Source organism: Lactuca virosa, chromosome 5 (genome assembly GCF_052849685.1).
Source record: "Lactuca virosa cultivar CGN04683 chromosome 5, Lactuca_virosa_CGN04683_v6, whole genome shotgun sequence".
In the NCBI taxonomy this organism is placed as follows: domain Eukaryota; kingdom Viridiplantae; phylum Streptophyta; class Magnoliopsida; order Asterales; family Asteraceae; genus Lactuca; species Lactuca virosa.
In genome coordinates, this window is record NC_136430.1 from 452735595 (window position 1) to 452749934 (window position 14340).

The 14340-nt window shown below is 34.0% G+C and overlaps 1 protein-coding gene across 1 annotated transcript; it reads left to right on the forward strand.

Moving 5' to 3' along the window:
- Positions 1-265: 265 nt before the first annotated feature.
- LOC145117357 (uncharacterized) lies at positions 266-1998 on the forward strand. The gene is made up of 4 exons (XM_079053650.1): positions 266-571; positions 673-759; positions 870-1098; positions 1741-1998. The coding sequence occupies exons 1-4, from the start codon at positions 569-571 to the stop codon at positions 1776-1778; spliced, it is 357 nt and encodes a 118-aa protein (XP_078909776.1). The 5' UTR covers positions 266-568; the 3' UTR covers positions 1779-1998.
- Positions 1999-14340: the final 12342 nt, after the last annotated feature.

The following is a 14340-nucleotide window of genomic DNA, read 5'->3' on the forward strand; positions in this document are numbered from 1 at the left end:
CTCTTTTGTTGAGTTTCAAGAGATAGTAACATTTGATGGTTATAATTTCTATAACTGGTATAATATCTTGAGGTTCTATCTTTAAGATAAATTGAAATTATATATATATATATATATATATATATATATATATATATATATATATATATATATATATATATATATATATATATATATAGAGCTAGGTTCAAATGTTTTTAGCAAGTATTGTGTGCCTAAATGCACCAATGAGAATTCAAAAAATAATAAACAATTAAATAAATCATTTAAGGGTATTCTGGACATTTTGTACTTTTTAATTAAGGAATCATTTAATTAAAATCCTGCAATTAAGGAAATAAAATCAATATTTTTGACCTAGTCTCTCTCTTGCATCGTGTATTATATTCAAGGAATCAATATTTCTCTGGTCCGGTAATCCACATACCCTTGTCCTCGGTTAGGGTTCTTTCCCCTTCCATCTCTAATTCTCAGTTATCCTTCAAACTCTTTGATTCTGATTTCAAGTTTAGGTATCTGATTTTGGATTCTGATTTCCAGAAACCAAACAACAATCAACACAACAGAAATGGTATATACACACACTCGATCGTCAATCGTTAATTGATATTTTCAAAGCTCGAAGATAAGTTCTTGATCGTTTTATTTCTCTTTCTGTTTTTGATTTCTCAGGAATCGGTAAGTTGTGAAGAGAAATTCTGCATTGATTGCAAAACCTCCAAAACACTGTTGTGGAGAAGCGGTCGTGCTGGTCGAAAGGTCCGATTAATTGATTCAATCTTTGATTTCAATTGTCCTTTATTCTTCAAATCACAATCTAATCAAGTTGCATAAACAATTTTGTTTTTGTTTCTGTTTTTGTTACACAGTCGCTGTGCAATGCTTGTGGAATTAGGTACAGGAAGAAGAGGAGTCCGAATGGATCAGATAAGAGAATCGAGAAACAAGCTCCGTTTTCACCGTCGTCTTCAAGTTCATTCTCTTGTTCGACTAGCGCCACCTTGTACTCCGATGAAGATGTTGGGATGAGGAAGCAGTTGAGGATAAAGGTGGTGGCGGTCAGAAAAGAGGTGGTGGTGTTGCATCCATGGCCAACAGGTGATCTTCTTCTTCATCTTATTTTGATTTGAATCCATGTAAATTTGGATGTTTGGGTTTTCCTGAAAAAATTTATGATAATGGATGGGATATAACTCATGGTTGTTTGGGTTTGTTTCTTGAATTCAAGAAACTGAATTGGTAAGACTCTCACTAATTTTTTTTTGAAGAAACTGAAGAAGCACACCACGTGTTTGATAAAATGCATAGTTGAAATCTAGGTATTTGTAACCGGAAAACAAAAGATTATTTACCTCAATCCTGAAAATAGATTTTACATCCAATTGTTTTTTGATTTTGAAAATAGATTTTACAAATACAAATGCATCTTACATGTATTTTTTTTTTGTGTTTCTATATGTGTATGCTTTTGTAAATGCCCAAAATGAGACTAGATGAGCGTGAAGGTACATCTGATATAAACTACATCTTTATAGTTATTAATTCAAGATACATATTTGTGTTAACATGATCTTTTCCTGCATTTATATTTCAAATGTTTTGTTCGTTGGGTATATTCTTGATAATACAAATTCTTTAAGAATATTCAAAACCATTCTGCAAGAATAATTTATTCTGTAAGAATATTATTGCTGTATTCTGATAGAATTGTAGTTAATTAGTTATATGTTTAATGTGCAGTTGTTACAAGTGTATCACTACAAAATATTCAGCAATGAATTTGTGATAGAATGGCTTGAAGACCTGATGGGAAGGCTCCTTGTATAAAATCATTCTCATGCAATACAATTCTGACAGAATTTCAATCTCACAAAATGTCAATCTCATACAATGCTAGCATATTTTGAAGTGGCTTAGAGGTCAAACATATACAAGACATATAGAAACGAAACAAGAAAGTGAATGAGGATTCTTTCAAGAATGTCGATATTTTTTTTGCAAGAGATTTCAAGAATGAATGTAGTTTATGTTCATAGTTGAATTCGTTAAGAATAAATTTAATTACTTATTCTAGATTATGTATGAATTTGTATTTAAGTTCGGATGTATAAGAATATATTAGAATGTTTGTTATTTTTCAACATCTGATTCAAGAATTTTGTTTTTCTTCAATGATATTCTATTAGAGTAAAATTCTGAAAGAACATCATTCTAACAAAATAATATTCTATTAGAATAAAATTCTGAAAGAGCATCATTCTAACAAAAAATATTCTGACAGAATATAATCGGTAAAAATTGAAATTGAATTAATTAAAAAATTCAGATTTTTTTAAATTAGGAGAATTAATCATCCCTAAAAATCCGAAAATTTCCTTTTATAAATGTAGTTAATTGTCCAAAATACCCTTTTGCTAAAAATTGTGTGATTATATGGTACATGTTACCCCATTGTAATATCATACACTCTCAAATCATGTCTATTGATTAATTTCATCCGTTGGTCCAGATCTGTGCATTCTGGCACACAATACTTAGTAAAAACAAAATAGCATAAGCCTATATATATATATATATATATATATATATATATATATATATATATATATATATATATATATATATATATATATATATATAATGAAAGATACCATACCTGAATAACCTCCACAAGCAGTCAGTCTGATCGTGATACTTTGATGGAAGTATTATTGTGATGATATTGACGTGTCTCACATCATACTGGAGAAAAAAACCTTGACTTGCAGAAAGTCTTGGATAATTATGAAAAATATCAGATGTCTCATCAAGTAAAGCAAATATTCAATCAAAACACTAGAAATAGCTTCAAGTCTGTTCAAGCATTGAATAAAAGGAAGTCTAAGAGAGTGTGCACTCATATATACTTATAGTTCAATTAAGGGAAATACAACATAAACCCAGAAATCAAGAAAGGACCAAATGATTAGTGTTTTTTCTTTTGTGGAAGAAACTGGACACTAAAAGAGGAATTGCTCCTCTAATCTAATCGAGCAGAAAAAGTCTGACTTGGACAAGACTCCAGATATCTATATGATAGAACTATTTATTTTTCCATCATTCACTTTAGTATGTTATACTTAAAGTGACACTAATAATTGATATTATGTGTTGATGATTGGAAGAAATAATCAACTGATTACAAACGAATGACATTTCATGTTAAAGATATAACAAGTGTTGTTATAGTCTTTTATTTAAACAATAGATGTTTTGTACCTATTTTTATAGGAACATACGGTTGTATATTTATGAATAAATTTAGATTTACTTATCGTTTAATGGATGTTCACATTCATGTTCGGAAATGATGTATTAAAGAATATTTTCTCATAATGTTTTTATGAAGTAAATCTGTAATCTTTCATTAAATTAATACTTCTGATCATAACACATATATAATCAAATGATATTTGATTGGAACTTATCTATGTCATATTCATCATGACAATATAAATAAGAAATACATATACCAACTTCAAAAGGATGGAATTTTTTGAAGGCAAATGACCTTGATTCATTTGATATATGAGAATCATATTTATATGGGAAGATGATTCACAAGTGTCTTTATCTATTAGTAGTTAAAGAACAAAAGGCTTGACAAAGAGTTATACATAAGTGATGTATGTAATCTTTTTCAATCCATGAATAGATTTGGTGATAGTTGTTTATTCAGTTTCACTGACGACTTTTATTCATTATTGTTGAAACCTTTGATTTGTTCAAATTATTTCATAGTGAAGATTGAAATACGACTTAATGAGACCAGCATTAAACTTTCGTTGTGATAAAGAAAATGAGTTTTGTAAACCAAGTCTTCTTGGAACATCTTAGTAGTTTTGGAATCGATTCACAACTTATTCCGAAAAAAACACTCACTCATCATTAGTATGTTTCTTGTGGCACATGATCACCTGGTCACTTGAATCTATCTATTGATATTCGAGGTAGCCTTCGTATTCTCTAGTGGGATAGGGTCACCTGACCACTGGTTGAATGTCGATAGTACAAGTTTTTGAAGAGGATAAGGATAGACCTTTCAGTCTATTATATGATGTTTTAAGAGAACTAATTACTTTATAAACTTTTAGAATTATGCTCACTGTAACAAATATATATTGAATATATATATATATATATATATATATATATATATATATATATATATATATATATCTTCCAACCAAGTAAGTGGATTAAATACTTTCATTAGACTAAGGATGTAATGGTTTGTCCTTATCTAAAAGGTATGGAGTTATAGAGCTTATGTTTAACAATAAGCTTAGCTACTCTAGCATCTACAAGTTGCATTTATGTAGACTATCCTAAATGATTGTTTAGGATGAAGTCTCTACTAACCCCACAAATTGTCATTCCATAAGACAAGTGATTAGAAAGTGCTTTTTCTAAGTGGGTGCAATTTGGAGATTTAAGAGCTAAAGATCCATAAGCTAAATGCATCATAGTTTGGAACTAGAAAAATTTTCAACTGTTGTTGAATCTGCTCAATAATTGATCAGAAACTATTAAAACACATTGAGATGCATTCATGTATGATTATCAAGCATAGACTTGATTAATCTTGCTCGATATATTCTGAATATAAAGAGTAAGTGGGTTTTTCAAAGGAGAAAACATGCATGAATAAAAATCTTTCCAAGAATTAAGTTAACATCTCAAAGTAAGAATCTTCTTTCTTATAAGTCAATTACATGGTGTGATTTAATTATGAATCTAGATGACTCTTGTGTTTTCTACAAAGCCAGTGGGAGCGCAGTAACATTCCTAATGTTATATGTAGTCGACATATTAATTCATGGAATAAGGATCTATATAGATAGATCATTGCAACTTAAAGGATTAAGTAAAATTACATTAATTGTCAAGGATCTTAAACGAGCTTAAGATAAAGGACTCTGAGAAAGTCATCTTGTCAAATACCACATGACGTGATTTTGAGCAAAATCCTAGTGCAAATGTTTTTAAACTAGATAATATGATTACATTCCATATGCTGTTGCAATTGGATTAATCATATATGTCATGGTTATGCATAAAGGCCAAATAAGTCGTATGCTTAGAGCATGTCGAATGATACCAGTATAATCCTAGAACAAGTCATTGTGTGACTTATAGGAATATTCTAAAGTGCTTGCGATAACTAGAGAAATATTCCTAATCTACGGAGTATTTGAAAGAAAGCTATGTTTAAAGTTGTTACACATGTGCTAAATTTTCAAATAGATTGAGATGACTCTGAGTCACAATCGGGCTGTCCAAACTACACGATATAGACTATGCATGGTGAAAAATATGAGTTGGGACATAGTAGGTATGCCGATGACGACGATAATAATGAATTTTTAATTTTGAATCGGGAATCCCAACAGATGCTCCCGATATAATAGAAATGGTTGAAGGAACTAAAGAGAATTTCTCAGACAACCCAGAGAAGTTCAAATTACTGTTGGAGGATGCTAAGAAGTCCCTTTACAAATGATGTCATAATTATACAAAGTAGTCTATATTGGTTCAACTTCTGAACTTGAAGAGTAAGTATGGGGCATCAAATAAGTTCTTTAATGAATTACTACCTTTGATAAGAGTATGTTACTTGAAGATAACGAAGTGGTTAAAAATAATTTTGAGGCAAAGAAAACACTAAAGGCAATGGCTTCAGGATATAAAAAGATACATGCTTGTATCATCGATTGCGTTTTATATAGGAATAACTATTCGGATTTGAATAAATATCCCATTTGTGAGTAATCAAGATGGAAGGTGGAAAACAGTCAAAAAAAGAGTACTCTAATATTCTAACTAAAGTATTGTGGTAATTCCCCATCATTCTGCGCATTCAACGACTCTTTAAACTAAAGAGCATTGCAAAGGGTCTAATATGGCACATGCCTAGTTATGGTAGGAAAGATAATGGTGTACTATGTCACCCGGAGGACACACCAGCACGGCGTAAGACAGATAACATGTTCCCTGAAATTGCTAATGCTGAAAGAAGTCTACGACTTGGCATTTCATCTGATGGGGTTGTGGTAAACAGAGGAAACAAACATCACAGTGTTTGGCCCATTTTAACTATCATTTATAAATTTCCATCGTGATTGTAAATGAAAAGGAAGTTCATGATGCTATCATTACTAATATCTGGTTCACCATGTAATGATATTGATGTTTATTTAGAACCTTTGTGTTAGGGGCAGGATCCTTGAATCATGCCTCAGGATCCTTATACATATCCCAGGATCCTGACTATTATCACTAATATTTATAACATTTGTAACGACTATATTTTCTTTATTTTTCTCACATGTGCAAAGTTAGTCAACACAAGACCCATTCTTAACGGATAGTCATCTCAATCAGGCAAAACACCCAGAATACCAAGTCAAATAACATTCATATGCTGATTCTGGAGGATCCCGGAATTATCGTACTTCTTGTTACTTTCACTAGACTATAAATAACAAATGTATCTAGCACACACCACACACGATTAACTCTACCATTACTCTTGTACTCGTATTACTTTAACATTCTTTGTAACGTCATATTAAAATCAATAAAACACATCAATGCAGGTGATTATTATTACCTCCCAAGGTTTTATGTCGGAGGTACTACAAAGGATCAAGGGATTTCCTTGTAACTCACTTGTCTCACTTTGAGTACCATTTGATACTTACATTACACTAACACCACAACCTCTCATACAATTTGGTCGAATTACACTTGATCAATTTTTGACCAAAACAATTTAGCACCCACCGTGGGGCGGTGGTGTTCATAATCATTCGGGAATCATGTCTACCCAATCGACATTATCCTCTTCCTCCATTCCTCCCATTCCTAACGACCCAATAATATCTTACTCCGAATGCGACCTAAGATCCCAGCGAAACCTTCGTTACTCCCAATAACAAGGATCCTGGTAACTTCGTCAATGATAATATCTTTACTACTAACTCTATGTATGTTGCTGGAATGAGCCCGCTCATGGCCAAAGAACTTCAACAGCTACTACAAATGATCTCAAGTATACCTGGAGTAGTCCAACCTATACTGGAAGTCTCCCCAACAAGCCACAGGGTCTCGAGATTCGCTCCTGAAATCGCTGACATCGAGGTCCTAAAGCGCTTCCAAACTCCCAGCATGAAGCCTTATGTGATGGGTTTTGAGCACTACATCAATCCTATGGTGTACATGCAAACCTTAAAGATTTGGATCTAGTTTATCTAATGAACATGCAATAATTATCCAAAGCTCATAAACCCTAGATCTATCATACAATAATTGAATTAACATATGAATTAGGGTTTAGATCTTACCTTGATTGTTATGTAGTAATAACAATCACAAATCTCCTTGATCTTGACTCTTGAAAGCTTACTGCCTCAAATGGTGCACCTTTAATGGAGTCACAAACATCACTAGCAATAAGGATGAAGAAGAAGGAGAATGAGGAGGCACAAAAACGTTCTAGGGTTCTCTCTAAGAGTTGGACACGTTTTTGGGGCCTTAGGGGTTCCTTATATAGGTAGGCTATTAGGAATTTCAACTAGGAAACCCTAATTTGACTGCTTAGGACCTAAGCAGCCCATTGACTCCTTCTAGAACACCCCTTGGATGAATTCCTTATGGGCTTCCCATAGAATTCTTCCAGCCTATGTTCCAAGGTGATCCATAGCCCAATTGCAATTATCTTATAATTACGATTCCAGTCCCCTAAGTTTAATTAATCTCTTTTGACCACAAAATTAATTCTTAATTAATTCTTGACCAATATTAATTAAACAATATGATTTCTCCATTAATATATTATTTATATAATATATTAATAAATCATAATTAATCCTCTTTCTCCTTAGTTCATCCTATCAGTTGCTATGGTGAAGGCAACCCAAAAGGATCATACTCACAATCGGGCCAAGTACATACCAAAATAGTTATGGGCTTAGACACCTAATCCAACAGTCTCCCACTTGGATAAGTCTAATAACTATTCTGCGTATGACTTCAGAACCTGATCAGCAATCGTAGCTTTCAAAAGCCGTTGTCGAACTCTGATCTTATCAGAAACGTGTCCTTTAGATAAGGGATCATATATTCCTCCATTCTACATATCGTATGAACTGAGAAATGGATTTTAATCATACTCTCTGTTCATGTGTTGTTTCCCGATTTCCGATTTATGACGACTGACAACAGACTACAATTGAACACATCAACTTAGTCTAGGCTTGGCCAAGCACTTAGGGTGTCATCACTAAATCATCGAGGGGCCGACAGATATCGCTTTTATCCCACATTGGGTAAAAGGAACGGATAAACTTCGACTCAATGCTCGCTTGTACCTACTCATCAAATCACACACAACAATATGTTTTATAACACCAAGTTACTGGTGCGTTTACATATTATCAATGTGCAACCGACTTGTAAATTACAACTCACACGTGTCGGTTTCAAGAATATAAGATATTATCGTCTCACCAATCACTCGTGATAAAATCCATGAAGCGATCCAAGTGAGTGTGGGTTTAATCCAATGCTCAAATCCTAATTCATAAGCACTCATGAACATTCTAGCAAACTTTTGCTATGTCTAATACACTTTTATACAGTCTACAAGCCAATTCACGACAGTCTTCTTTCATACCTACTTCCAAAGTATGAGCGACTGTGGATGGTTTGAATAATCTTATTATTCGGGAAGTCAAAACATGCAAAGTGAAACACAATAATAATTGAATCCAATTTGGCCTCAAACTTTTGATTATAAATAAAACCCCTTTTATCTAGTCACCATATTGATTACACATTATTTATTGTATAATGTTTCGGATAATCAACTTATTACTTGAATTATAACAGTAGTTGTCCCATGCACCAAGCATGCACACTCTGTTTACCTATGGTCCATACTTTGTGAAATAGATCAATTGAAAACATTTCCAATGATGCTCATTTCACAATCCCTAATCCTTATCGTTAGTGTAAGAACACAAAATTCTCGCCACTACTAGAATATGTTAGATTCTAACATTTTATGCAATGATCCTTATTGTAATCTTATTGCACAAAAGTCACCCAGACTTTGCCAATGATATTACAAAGTGCTCTGTTAGAGATTGTTACAAGACAATTCCATAGATTTGAAGTCTCTCATTCAAAGTACATTTCTTTGAACATCCTTCTTGCATAAAAGTTTCTAATCTAGACATAAATTCTTAACGTCCAACTCTCAATATGGAAACATTTCCATATTTGCCATATGACAACTCATTCTAAATAGAGTCGTATCTATTTATAATAATGTCATTATGGTCCATTCATTACTATACTTCCAACTACTCACAACCGACTAATCCTTAGCGAACCTTAGATTGTTCTTGATAGTTGTTTAATTATTTTAGTCAAATCCGGTTCTAGTCATTTTTCCCTCTTTTTGCCCTAGGCATTTGGAAAATTTTAGAACAGGCAAATATTACAACATATGCAATCGAACCTATACCCGAAGCGTATGGGACATGATTCATAATGAAAAACGTGATACTTTACCAGTTTCTTGCTATAATATTGCCATATATAGGATTCCCATATGTTTAATCTTTTCAACATAACATCCATATATGTATTTTGACTAAATTTAATTAAAATTTCTCGATCCAAGCCTTTAGATTTTGAAACAAAGTATAATATTCTCTCCCTTAATTATAGCAAAACAACTTTTCAACCCCTATAACTTTGCAAAGTGAAACTGTTGTTTTCTATAATTAATATTGCTAACTTGCAATACTCAAAATAATAATCATGCTCCCACTAACATGATGATTATATCCTTACCAGCATAACACTTATGCTCCCACTAGCTTTGACATGTATTCAGAAATCTGCTAAACTTCTAGAAAACAATACTTATTGATTTCCAAGGATCATATTTCTAATACGATACGCTTCGACAATCTTTTATCTAAGCTTCTAGAAAACAACTCATACACCTTTCCTTAGATAGCTCACATGTGTGTCTAAACAATTCTAGAACTTATAGCAATAAGTCTTGAATGTTCAAACTAATTGCCAAATCTAATAATTCGAACTATGAAGAGGGATGTCGTAGTCATAATCGAATTTGAATATGCAATTTACATAATCGCTATCTCATTAAAATCTTCCTAGTGAAAGCGTTTCCTCACAATCATTTTCATGAAGGAGAGAAACCTTATGACACTTACATTTTATGGTGTATGTGTTCCTATCCATGTGAATCTGTCATAACCATAATCATAAGATAATGTTTGTGACAAATCTAAACTCTTATGGACAGAACTTGTTCATTCTTTATTTCTTGCCATCAAGGGTCCCACCATTGCTTCCAATTCTTCGAGCAGCTCACCCCTACCTATCAATGTACTTTCCATTGATTAGGATGCCTTGCCTCTATGCAATCAATTGAGAACTCATAGAACTCATATGCATAGTTGACTTAAACTGGAATGGCGTAGAAACAAAAAATGTGTCAACACGATAGGTTACAAACCTCAAGTCGTGTGATAGTGTTTAACAATAGGTTTACCCTTGATTAGTTCTTAAGACTTTTCAAGATCATTTAGACTCCCACTGACCTCTTGACATATAAGATTCTGTTGTCAAGAAACATTTCTTGACAAAACAAATATTCAAGAGTTAGTGTAGGTCCTTATCAAGGCAAATACTACACACAATTGGTATTAGTTGGTCTTTGTCTTATCCAAGACATCACAACTTACCAATTTCAAATGTGAAAGAGCAAGAAAACATTTTCCTACTTCACATTTTATGAGTGTGTTAAAAACCTTATTAAGATGATGTCACTCAAATCACAATCTTGGACTACGACTGTAAGACTTGATTTTGGAACGAAGTATGATTCACCTTTTGATTTAATCATTTCAACAATTTCTGATTCCTCTTCTTAGCCATACTAGTGTACTAAGGTGTCCTTAGAGGATCAATTGTGATACAGTTTCAAAATCACTAAGTTAATCATAAAATAGATACTTCAGTACTCTCCCATCTTTTCAGATTGGAGAAACTTTTATCTTTTTGCTTAATTGATTCTTCTTATTCGTTCTGCTATTTATTGAAACCTTTTCAACGATTCAGAATCATACTTAATCTTTTAAGTATAACCACATTTACTAATCTTTTAGCAAATCATGACAAATGTTTTATCGTTCTTTGTGGCGGGCTTAACCTAATGCACAACAATGCGCACTAGATCTCCTAGTCTATCACTTGACTCAAATACTTATTTGAACATGGAATTAGTATTAATTTCCCAAATACGAAATTTCTCATTCATCATACAATACCAGTCGCATGATTCCTGATTTTTGTCCAATTTAAACTTGGACGATGAGAATCTTTCCTTATTTGGTAAATTTCTGACATTACTACAAATAACATAACAAAGAGTCAAATCCATTCACAATATTGCTAACAATAGAAACATTCAAACACCAATTTTCATAAAATCCATCGCAAGGAAACATAAATAAGACAAAATCAAAATTTATTTTATTGCGGAAAATCTTGTCATTACAATGCAATTACAAATGAAAACTATGTAAATATTATTTAGCAATCTGTCCTAACTCTAAAGTAGCAGCTAAAAAATCCGATCTTTGAATCATGCGATCGAAATCCATTTCTTCATGACCAGATTCAGCTCACTTCTTTCTTTTAAGCTTCCTTTTTCTTCGATCCTACAAAACACCAAATGTAATCTTATTACATCATGTATTAAGAATCTAAAAAGGAACTTAATAGAGTTAGATAGTGGATTTTACCTGAAGTAGAGTCATACATCTTGACTCTCCCATCTCTTAGATCTCTCAGGTAGTCAGGGCAGCTTCGTAACCAATGTCCCCTCTTTTGGCAGTAGAAACATATGGATTCTTCTGGGATGGTACACGGGACTATCTCAGATTCAGCCTTTCTCTTGCGTAGAGAAAACTTTCCTGAACTTCCAATGTTGCCATTTCCCATAGAAGGATGGGACATTGATTTTCCAGAAAAATTTGCTTGACTAGTGCGCCAAATCATCGTTGATTCAGCAGCAATAAGCAAATAAGTCAAATCAATGAGGGTTACATCGTGGTCCATCACATAGTACTCTCTAATGAACTTACTATATGATTCGGGAAGTGACTAAAGAGCCAATTCAACAGCCAACTTCCTTGAGACATCGACACCCAACATTCCCAATTTATCAATATGCAACTTCATATCCAAGACATGAGCACATACATACTTTCCATCTTTGTGTCTTTTTGCCAATAGGGCTTGAGTGACCTTGAACTTTTCAAGTCTTCAAACACGTGGGTCAGGGAGAATTATTAGAGGAGGTGGAGGAAGTGAAGCATGATTTCTATTTCCACAATCCAATCATGGAACATTCATCTTCATGTGGAAAACTTTTTCTAATGGATTCAAGAAGACCATAGTTCTTAGACTTCAAAACGGGAGAAATTCAAGTTAGTTGATTGAGTCCTTAATAAAACACCCAAATGAGATATTAAGGCTAGGACCCATCACAATATTCTACAAACTGGAAGAGGGATGCCGTAATCCAATTTGCAAAATATTTGAAGGTAGGTAAATGAAGATTTACCGATTTCCACCATGAAAAACGAAAAAGAAGGTTAAGTTTTAAATGTATTGGAAACTCCTAGATCTTTTGATACTCATTGAACTTTTTTAATCGCATGTTTAAATCTCGATATGCCCCTCGATTTGTGACTGGGATGCCGAGGATCACAAAACAGGGTGTGAATAACCATGCAAATATACATGGTGCCCCCAATGTTACAGTCACCTATTCGATGTGTCGGTTAACCACACACGCTCCACCGAACTATGAAAAACATCGAGTCACCCTTTGCCACCTTTTCTTAGAACCCAATTAGTGTGCCGGTTAACCACACACGCTCCACTAACATCTTAGCAAGGGTACAAAGTGTAATTTCATGGAATTGCATCAAATTCACTTTTGCCTAAAGTAACTAAGATTGGGAGGCCACATCACAGTTCTGAAAGGTTTGTCTGTCTTTGGATCGATAACTTTTGGGTATAGTTTGATGATAGAATTGGCAGTCTTCATAGTAGGAAATCCCTTCTTTGTCTGATTTTCCAGAAATAACCTGAATTGAGTTGCTTGAGGATTTCCTGACGGATTCGCAAACGGAGCGTTAACAAGTTCAGTGAGATCAACTCTTGTCCAAGATTCGAAATCATGAACATTCTTGTAGTATTCAACATTATTGCTCTTCCATCTCACGAACCACATGTTCAAACGGCCGTGGAATCCCCATGATCTGATTCCAGATCGGTCACCATAACAATGAACAAATTTCTTCTTTTCAAGATCAGTACGAGTGATTTTTGGTTGACCTGGAGGCGCGTTGTCATCTGAACTTCTCTTGAACATGATTTGTGGTTTCTTGGAGGATTCATTCAGCTTTGCTTTCTTGATGGCTATTATATGAGGAGCTTGGACAGGTTCTGTGGGAAATTTATCATAGATCATAGTTTTCTTGGATGAGGAGGAGTCACCAGGATGGGTTCCAGATGGAGGGTCTACTCGAAGGATTTCCACTGAGGACTTGAATTTGTCACCAAGTTCCTCTGTCAGTTTTTGTTTCATGTCAAAGTAGCATGCTGACAGAGCACCAAGGTGAGTTTCTAGATCTGTAAGTTTCTTAGTCTTCAGTGACTTATCTGCTTCAAGATCGTCAATACGAACAATGAGCTGTGCATTGGTGGCCTCAAGATCAACAATTCGGGACTCGTGCTGGCTGATCACTAGGTCTTTCTCAATAAGTTTCTGATTTAACACACCAATCTCTTTTCTCAGCTCAGGTACCGAGGAATCATCATCTCCAGAAAAACCTTCCTCTAAGGATATTCCTTTTCCATGAGAGGAGTGTATTGGACTTAAATTCTGAGCCATATGCATGGCTAGCCTCTCTGAGGTAGCATCATGAAAAGGCCTAGGAGGAGATGATCCCTGGCCAGCAGACGAACCACCAGCTTCATGGATGGAGCTGGGACCTTCTTGAGTAGGTACAAATGAGGAAGGGGCAAATGTTGTTGATGGAGGAGTCACGGTAGTTTGAGTCAGGTCAGGAAAAAGTGCTCCCATCCTTGGATCATTTCTACGTCTCTTCAAAGAAGGCTGGGAGGTCAGAGTTGTCAGGGAATCACTTACAATGGGCTCGGTTGTCGGAACAACATTGTCAA